General features: G+C 34.1%; 1 protein-coding gene across 1 annotated transcript; it reads left to right on the top strand.

The window, feature by feature from the left end:
• Positions 1 to 8135: 8135 nt before the first annotated feature.
• LOC132759298 (uncharacterized) lies at positions 8136 to 10122 on the top strand. The gene is made up of 3 exons (XM_060751048.1): positions 8136 to 8664; positions 8852 to 8986; positions 9893 to 10122. Exons 1-3 carry the CDS (start codon positions 8199 to 8201, stop codon positions 10105 to 10107), a joined length of 816 nt encoding a protein of 271 aa, XP_060607031.1. The 5' UTR covers positions 8136 to 8198; the 3' UTR covers positions 10108 to 10122.
• Positions 10123 to 10561: the final 439 nt, after the last annotated feature.

Below are 10561 nucleotides of genomic sequence, written 5' to 3'. Positions count from 1 at the left end.
TTTTCAAGGTCCTGAAATTGAAACATTGGTAAAAATGCAAGGACATGCTCATAGCAGAACCTGTAAAAAGAAAAACAAAGAAATCTGCAGATTTAGCTTTCCTATTCCTCCTTTTCCTGAAACAAGAATACTGTTGCCTTGAAGCATGAAAACAACTGGAAAAAAATGCCAAATTTCTGAATAGCTTAAAGAAGGGTCAGTCAATGACATTTAATGAAATGCTTATTTCATTAGAAATGACATATGAAAACTACATTCTTGCTGTAAGGATTACAGTAAGAAGGAAAAAAAATTTTGAAGAGGATGTAAGTGCTATCAGAATAAATAGCTACAATAAAACCTTACTGCACTGTTGGAGAGCTAATATGGATCTCCAGTTTGTGATAGATGCTTATATATGCGCAATGCATATTGTCACTTTCATATCAAAGAGTCGGCGTGGTATGAGTAATCTTTTGTATGCCCCTACAAAAGAAGCAGGTAAAGGCAATTACACTTTGAGGAAACAAGTAAGATCGATTGGCCATCAATTTCTAACCCATGTTGAATTATCTGCCCAAGAAGCTGTTTATTACATATTACAAATGCCTTAAAAGATGTATTCTAGAGATGTTATATTCATTAACACTTCACCCCAAAATGAAAGGACTGTTCTGCTTAAAAGTATGAATCTTTTCAAACAAATGCCAGATGACTCTCAAGATATTCAATCTGTAAGTATTCACCAAATATACGCAGCCAGATCAACATCAAAGAAATAATGCGACAAAAAATCAAAATAGTTTGCTGAAGTATTGAATAGAATAAGAGAGTGTTATCTCACATCAGTGGATATCAAGCTTCTATTAGAAAGGGAAAAATTCAACACATATTTATAAAAGAAATGTAGATGTAGAAACTCACAATAACCTTGTCTGTGAATGTCAGGGAAGAAATGTTGTCAGTGTAAAAGCTTTTGATGTTGTATTAGGGGATGTTAAAAATGATGTATAAGCAAAAATACTTAATACTCTTCCTAATGACACTTCAAAGACAATGGGTTTGTCCAAGGAATAAATAACAGCCATAGGTTTGAGAAATGAACTGTCCTGCAGTGCCTATTGCTAAGTCAGCTTTCATGTACAAATCAGTTCATAAAATCATTATCGAGGCAATCCAGTTTAAAGTTGAAAATGTCTTACCTAATTTGCCAAAATTATTCATTACTGGAACATATGTTTCTCCTAAAACTAGCAAAGAAATATGATAGAATTCATTTCAAGTTTGGCCAAAGATGAAAGTACTCATCCGTCTGTGTATCTTGGTGACTTTAATGGAGACTATTTGAAGAAACCATTTCAAGCATATTGAAACTGCTCTACAATGCAAACAGCTTGTAAACTCTTCCACAACTGATTCAAAGACTTTGATAGACCACATTTATGTTACAGAAGATTTTTGCAAAAACATGTGTTTTGTGTTAGAAGGCTACTTTTCTGACCATAAACCAGTTGTTCTTCAGCTCATACAGTCTATGTAGTTTTTTTTTCATTTTATTTTTAACGTTTCAAACATTAATCGAAATAGTGTATATGATGAGTGTAAAATTTGATGCAGTGATAGCATAATAAATTATTTGGTGTTGTGAAGAAACATTTTGTAAAAAAAACGTTTCAAGAAGTAAGAAAAAAATCTTGACAGTTTCTTCAACTGATGGATGATTAGGTAATTCTCTTTAAATTTTAGGAACTTCGACATAAAAATAATTAAAAAATTTGTGTATTTTTTAGATTTATAGATTTGTTTATTGTAATACTTGTATTATTTAATACTGCATATATCATATACAAAACATAGAATAATATATTTTATTGATAACTGATTATTGCTTCGGTATGATATTAATGTACTTATGAAATGAAAAAAACTGTTGCAGATCATTTGGTGTTCACGGAGACTGTCTAAATATGGCATTGCTTTGTGTTGCATTTTATTGCTGAGGATAATTATTTCTAGAATTTAGGCTTTTCTGAAAGTACAGTACTAGTATCTCCAGTAATATATACATGTACATTTGATTATCAAGTTTCTCTATTATATTATTGGCACAATTATTGCCATAACATCATATTCGTAAAATAATAATTTCATCCTCCATATCTCATATCAGTATCAACGACAGAATGATAATACATCGTGTCATTCATTATGTACAAGACTCTTACCTATTTGTCTACATATCTTGAAACAAATATATTTTTAATAACTAATCCTTTTCTTTACAATCAAGTTCTTAATTGGTCGAGCGTGCTGTCTCTACTGACAGCTCTTGTCTATATAGAAGTCAGGATATACAGTTTGTTTTCTCTTTTCAAATACACAAATTTCTGTTTTACTTACGTTTATTTTCAAACCCCATTTCTTAGAATAATGTTGCACAGCATTAATTTGATCCTGTAGGCTATTTGGATCTGTTGTAAATAATACAATATCATCAACAAATAAAATCATATACCTAGACAAAAATTCAAAGTCCCTTTCAGTCAAAGCATCAAAATCCAAATGTTCAGAAATATCATTGATGAAAAGTAGAAAAAGTAGAGGAGACAAAGGTTCTCCTTGCTTTAGACCTATTGTTACATTAAAGAAGTCTGACATATTCATGTCGTTTGACAATTTCACAAAAGCTTGAACCTTTAAATATATACATTTGATCATATTTGTCATTTTACAGCTAATTCCTGATTGTAATAGTTTATTCCATAATTTATCTCTACAAACAGTATCAAATGCTCTTTAGTAATCAATAAAAATACACCAGAGTTTTGATTTTTTTTTTTATAGAACCTTCTGTATAATAGCATGAAGTAGGAAAATAGCATCTGCTGTAGAGCGACCCTCTCGAAAACCATACTGAGAATCATTAAAAACATGTTCTTTTTCACACCAGTAATTAATACGATTTCTTAATATCAAAGAAAATATCTTATAACATTTATTCTTGTAATACCTCTATAGTTCGCAGGTGTATTTTTATCACCTTTTTAGCTTTTAGGGTGAGCTTTTGTGATTGCTTTTCGTCCGGCGTCCGTCCGTCCGGCCGTCCGTCCGTAAACTTTTACTTTAAATGACATCTCCTCAAAAACCACTAAGCCAATTTCATCCAAACTTCACAGGAATGTTCCTTTGGTGGTCACCTTTAAAAATTGTTCAAAGAATTTAATTCCATACAGAAATCTGGTTGCCATAGCAACCAAAAGAAAATACTTTAAATATCTTCTTTTAAAAAACCAAAAGAGCTAGAGCTTAGATATTTGGCATGAAACATCTTCTAGTGAGTGTCTACCAAGTTTGTTCAAATAAAAGCCCTGGGGTCAAAATTGGCCCCGCCCAGGGGGTCATTGATTTTCCCTATATGCATATAGTAAAATTTTTAAAAAACCTTCTATTAAAGAACCCAAAGAGCTAGAGCTAAGATATTTAGCATGAAACATCTTCTAATGAGTGTCTACCAAGTTTGTTCAAATAAAATCCCTGGGGTCAAAATTGGCCCCGCCCCAGGGGGTCATTGATTTTCCCTATATGCATATAGTAAAAACTTAAAAAGTCTTCTTTTAAAGAACTCAAAGAGCTAGAGCTAAGATATTTAGCATGAAACATGTTCTAATGGATGTCTACCAAGTTTGTTCAAATAAAAGCCCCGGGGTCAAAATTGGCCCCGCCCCAGGGGGTCATTGATTTTCCTTATATGTGTATAGCAAAAACTTAAATCTTCTTTGAAAAAAAAACAAATAGCTAGAGTTTTGATTTTAAGCATGGAACATCTTCTAGTAAGTGTCTACAAAGTTTGTTCAAATAAAAGCCCTGGGGTCAAAACTTGCCCCGCCCCAGGGGTGTCATTGTTTTTAACTATATGTGTATAGTAAAAACTTAAAAAATCTCTTTTAAAAAACCCATTGAGCTAGAGCTATGATGTTTAGCATGAAACATCTTCTTATGGGTGTCTACCAAGTTTGTTCAAATAAAAGCCCTTGGGTTAAAATTGGCCCTAAGTTTTGGAGGGGGTGTCATTGTTTTTCATTATGTGTGTGTAGTAAAAACTTAACATCATGAAATATCTTCTAATGGATGTCTTCCAAGTTTGTTCAAATAAAAGCCTTGGTGTTTAAACTGGCCCTGCTACGAGGGCCTATATACAGGTGAGCGACCTCAGGGCTATCATGGCCCTCTTGTTTATATATCGGACCCTTTTTATATATCGTAACAATAACTCCCTTAGACCATGCTTCAGGATATAAACAGTTATTATATATATATAGTTAAAGATTGTACATAAATAGGGAGATATAACATTGTTTGCATCAATAAAAAATCGGCTACATTATTGTCATAGTCACAACTTTTATATCTTTTCAAAGAAGATATTGTTTTTTGGACCTCTTCCACAGAAATGTCTCTATCAAGATAATCAATATTTACAGTTTCGTGACTCTCTTGTGAAAATTCATCACTTTCCGACTAGATTTGACTATCATTAGACATATTTTTAAAATAATTTTTAAACTCCTTAAGACTAGCATTAGATTCAAATCCACCTGTATTTCTAATTTTTTTAATATAGTTCCAAAATTTACGAGGAGTCTTTCTAAATTACTAATGTCACAGGGTGAGGAAAATGTGCAGCCTGACCGGGACTCGAACCCGGGACCCTCGGAATACCGTACCGCGGCTCTACCGACTGAGCTATCCGGCCGCTTACACATCTTCTCCCCTATATAGTGAACAGTTCTGAACCGTGACATACTCCCCTGCTATATTGAAATTCGTCCTCGAATTTCACAGAGTTACAGAGCAATGTGAATTTAACTCTGCGCTGTATTCAGTCACGGTCCCCCGTTGGGCGCCAAATGTCACAGGGTGAGAAAAATGTGCAGCCTGACCGGGACTCGAACCCGGGACCCTCGGAATACCGTACTGCGACTCTACCGACTGAGCTATCCGGCCGCTTACACATCTTCTCCCCTATATAGTGAACAGTTCTGAACCGTGACACTAATATCAGACATTTTTATTTTTTCTCTATGTAAATACTTGCTTTAATGTATTTTTTTCTACAAGTAAGCAAAACTTTTTTTTCTTCGGATTTAAACCTAGCCTGAAGTCTCTTCGCATCACAAAATAACTTTTTTCATGTCTACAATCATCATTGAATCATAGCGATTTCCGCTTCTTTTGTTTTGGACGATTATTATACGTCTTACCGTTACATGAATATGAAATATCATGTGTCAATAACTGTGTCAGAAAAACATGTCACACATTGATTGATATCATGTACATCATTTAACAATTTCTGGTTGATATCGTTAAACACGGAACACCTATTTTGTAATATATTTAAAAAAAATCCCCATTTTCGGACGAATTCCATAAAATTTTATCAAATTCTAAGTTATTAATCTAATCACATATGACAGAGATGTTGATAATAAAAATATTTGTGAAGTCTGCATTAAATTCCTGAAGAAATAAAAAAGTTAAAGGAAAAAATAAAACACAAAAATTCTAAGTTTTAATGGGAAGAAAATTCGGAAAATTGACACTAGAGTTACGAACCTTTCATTTTATTATGTGGGAGCTGATATAAACTTAAATTTTAAGTTTAAAATAAAAATGAAGAAGTTAGAGCGAAAAGCATTTTTTATATAAAAAAAATCCAAGTTCAATGGGGGTACTTATGGAAATATTTATGCTAGAGTTATGGATCTTACATGTATCACCCACGATAAGGGTGATAAAAAGAAACAAATATTTGAAGTCTGAAATAGATGCCTTAAGAAATGATGAAATTTTTGTAAAAATTTACACTTTTTAACATAAATTCTAAGTTCAAGGGGAGTATTTCTAAAAAAAAGGGGGCTAGAGTTCTTAATCTTATCACACATTATGTGGGTAATGATAAGGAATATATTTAATGTTTGAAGGAAAAAACTATAGTAAAAAAATAACATTTTTAAGAAAAAGTTCATGCGGAAATAATTCTTACAATATTGGCGCTAGAGTTAAAAGAACCTTGTTACATAAAATGTGGTTGATTATAAGGAACACATATTTCAAGTTTTAACTTATAAAGAAGTAGGAGTAAAAGTAACATTTTTAAAGGAAAATTCTAAGTTCAAGGGGAGATAATTCTGAAATATTGCCTTAAGAGTTATGAACCTTCTCACATGAAATGTGGTTAATGATTAGGAGTTTAGAATTGATGCCTTAAGAAATATTTTACAGCACCAAAACTTTAATCTGAATGAGGATGCAGACGTCAGTGTGAGTAGGACAGCTTTCCATATACTTCGTATAGTCAAGCTAATAATGATGATCACCATCAGCTATAATTTTGACCACATTTTCAATCTTAAATATCTCCAATATTTATTACCTGCTATAGCTATGCGATTGTCTCAACACATGTATTTGTAATTTAAAGTGGCATGTCTCCAGATTCATGCTTATTTTCATGATTTCTTTTAAATGTTTCAAAAGTAAAATATTTTCCAAGTGTCCAAAGAAAGTAATTTACACACTGCAAATGGTACTTAAAATCTGCGAACATTACCAAAAACAGAATACTAGTATGTAAAATAAGCCCTTATTACATTAGTCACGCTGTATAAATTTAGTGATAAGTACTGCAAAATCAGTCTTGAATTGCATATATTAAAATGTCAGACAATACCATCACAATATGTGTCACAAATGTTTGATAAAATGAAGGCAAATATAGGTATCATCCAATGTCAAACTGATTTGAGATTAATTACTATATCAAAATGTCCTCTCTACTTACTTTGCTAAAGGTATATGTTCTGTTAAGCTTGTTTGTGTTGGGCTCAACAAAGTCGACATTTTTTTCGTATTTTTCACAAATACAGTTGGAAAGGTCTTATTTTTCATCTGTATAAATCAACACTTGCCAAAGCAGTCAGATTGAAAACATCTCAAATTAGCATTTTGTTCCAACTGCCACCTTAGTAGACAAAATTTAATATCTCTATTTGAGTCACTCTACATCACTCTATAACAAACTACCCTCCAACAAAAGACTGGTGAAATCAGGTCGTGTGTTAACTGTGTTTACATTTTTTCCTTTAGAAAACTGCTGAACTGCAAGTTTTGTATGTTTTTGCGATTGCGAAATAACCCTAGTTACCACATGATAAGTCATAAATCTCAAAATGAAGGGAACCATATCAAAGTTTCCAAAGTAGCCAGGGAAGAAGCCTTTAGGTCCCGTGCTCTACCTACTGAGCTAACTTTGCTGGTCTCGTGCTCTACCTCCTGAGCTACCTTTACTGGCCTCGTGTTCTACTTACTGAGCTAACTTTCCTGGCCTCGTGTTCCACCTATTAAGCTAACTTTGCTGGCTTCGTCCTTTACCTACTGAGCTAACATTACTGGCCTCGTGCTGCTCTACCTACTGAGCTAACTTTACTGGCCTCGTGCTCTACCTGCTGAGCTAACTTTGCTTGCCTCGTCTATCTCCTGAGCTACCTTTACTGGCCTCGTGTTCTACTTACTGAGCTAACTTTATTGGCTTCGTGTTCTACCTACTGAGCTAACTTTACCGGCTTCGTGCTCTACCTACTGAGCTACCTTTACTGGCCTCGTGTTCTACTTACTGAGCTAACTTTACTGACCTCATGCTATTAACCTACTGAGCTAACTTTACTGGCTCTCGTGCTCTACCTACTGAGCTTACTGTAATAGCCTCGTGCTCTACCTACTGAGCTAACTTTACTGGTCTCGTGCTCTTCCTACTGAGCTAACTTTACTGGCCTTGTGCTCTACCTACTGAGCTCACTTTACTGGCCTCATGCCCTACCAACTAACTTTACGGGCCTCATGCATTACCTACTGAGCTAACTTTACTAGCCTCATTCTCTACCTACTGAGCAAACCAAGGATGAAGAATTAACTGTTATGTACGTTACATACCGTATCACCATACTTAAGAAAGGGAGGAAAAACAGAAGTGCTGAAACTTAAATAAATCAAATTTTGTTAATTAATTTTAATACCAATGTCGTTACCTTACCAACGAACAATATTTTTCAAATTGATGTGTCATAGTAAAGAGATAAAGTGGCAAACCCATTTACATTCCTCGTTATCTGAGATAAGGCTTAGTGCTTGTCACACAACTAAATCGAGATCTTTTCGAAATGGCATGTTTGCAGTTTCTTCTATTTTGGAGTATTACAATCAACTTCTTGTGCGTCTATGGAAATGATGATGCCGTTGGTAGACTTACTCTCAATAACGTTCTTACAACTTTCAAGGAGATGCAAGCAAAACTGGATAAATTAGAAACATCGGAAAGAGATTTAAAGCAGACTGTTAGTATTCTTGTCGGTAAAACAGAGCAATTACGTGTACATGTAGACCGCCTAGAAACATCGGAGGCTAAATTAAAACAGACTGTTAAAACTCTCTCTAAAACAACAGCAAAGTTACAGCAACACATCGCAAAGTTAACGAAAACTGAAGCAGTGTCCGAGCATCCAAAAAAAGAGGATACATTGAAGAAACAACCCGAAGAGTTCCCGGCAAACACAAGCAATTCAGTTGAGGAAACGACGAGGACATTTTCAAAAAAGAGACAAATTCTCAACGATTGCAGGAAAAGAGGTAAATATGTTAAGAGTAAATTAATCTATAAAAAATCATCATGTTGTCATAATATGAAATAGAAAAAGACGACTTATTCATCTTTTGTCTGATTTACCATAAATATAATTATATGACAGCTATGTGTTTCGTGAGAATTCATGTATGCATATAAATAGATAAATTTCATTATTTATTTTTTTTTCAGATAACCGTCAAACGTCAGAACAAGTTGCATTTTCTGCTTATCTTGATCACGTGATAAGGAATTTAGGCCTGGACCAAATCATTGTTTATAATCGTTTGCTGCTCAATGAAGCCGGGGCATACAGTATATATACAGGTATCCTTTTGTCAATATTTTGTGTTGGCGTAGCATATTGCAATTTTGCTGATAATTACTTGACCCAATGTTCAATATCATAATACGATGGATGTTCGAAATGTATTGCTTATTTCTATCTGGACACTTCAAATTTCAAGTTAGCTCAAAAGTGTTCATTTTATGCCCTCGAAGTACTCCCCGCGGCCAGAAATGCAAAGTTTCAGCCGATGTAGGCGTCACGGTACGCTGATTTGGGCACAGTAATAAGGAACTGATGAATGGCAGACTCAAGTGCCTGTCGGGACTTGTATTTCCGCCCAGCAAGGAAGGATTTCAATTTCAAAAACAAAACGAAATCACATGGGGCAAGGTCTTGAGAATACGGGGGTGGGGGGTAAGGCAAAACAGTTACTTTTTCTTTTTGCAAAAACGCCGAAACTATTGCGGAGGTATGAGAGGGGGGCATTGTCATGTAGAAGACGGATATGCTTAAAACCATTGACAGGGCGTCGTTTCTTATAATACTTTTTCAGTTTCTTAAGTACTACGTCTTTGTAGTACTTCCCAGTGATACTTTTGCCCTTGTTCACCGGCACTTTTATTGCGACTCCTTCACCAGAGAAGAAAATTGCATACAAAACCTTCTTTGCACTCAAAGACCGTTTGGCAATTATTGGGCGTTTGTTGTGTTTTGTTGCTTACTTTTCTGACGGGCTCAAAATAATGGACCCAAATTTAATCACCTGTGATGACATTGGCAAACTGTTTTTTGTAGAAAATTATGATATCTAAGTTAGTTTTACACTTTCTAAAACAAATGAATTAGTAAGTGCGTAGTTAACAAAATAATCAATTTTGTTGTAGCCTATCAGTTTGTGAATACTAACATGTGCGAAATTGTTTATCTGACAACAAATATTTCAGGAGTATTTCGTGTACCAGTTTCCGGGTTCTACCTATTTTCGTGGTCAGTCACGGCTAGGAAATTACAAGGAGAACAGGGCTATGATATTTGGGTCAAATTGGTTGTAAATGGCCAATATCAGGTGAATTTATGCATATTTTGTGGTATGCGTGTTCTTATATTTACATTTAATAGATATAACACACCCCCACTGTTGTTTGCGACAGGTCTATAGTTTTCAGATATACATGTTTAAACAAACGAAAACCCGTCATGAGGTCTTTCTGTTGCACATGCAAAGGTCTTGTCATGCAAAACACTTTAGAAGATAGACCTCCATCCGTGCATAACTAAAATAACATTAAAATTAATCAGGAGTTAAAAATGAAAAAAATGTAAATGGTTGTCGTAAAGAAAACAAATTTTAAACAAGAAAATGTTAATTTAATGCACTAAGCAATTATACCAACGTCCATTTAATAATTATTTCTATAAAGATAATAGGTAGCATATCAAATTAAAAAAAAAATTGTCCGGACTACTTATCTTATACCAATAATAAAATTTAATCAAACTATACATGATTGATTTGTAGCTCAAATACATCCGCATATTACATGGGTTTTCCGGTTGAATGATTTTGGACTGAGTTTATAGCCCTTAAATATAAACTGCATTTTGCCTGTGTG

The sequence above is a fragment of the Ruditapes philippinarum genome, unplaced genomic scaffold (genome assembly GCF_026571515.1).
Source record: "Ruditapes philippinarum isolate M1 unplaced genomic scaffold, ASM2657151v2 ctg2135_1_1_1_1, whole genome shotgun sequence".
NCBI classification, from domain to species: Eukaryota; Metazoa; Mollusca; class Bivalvia; order Venerida; family Veneridae; genus Ruditapes; species Ruditapes philippinarum.
This window is presented reverse-complemented; position numbering and strand designations above follow the sequence as displayed.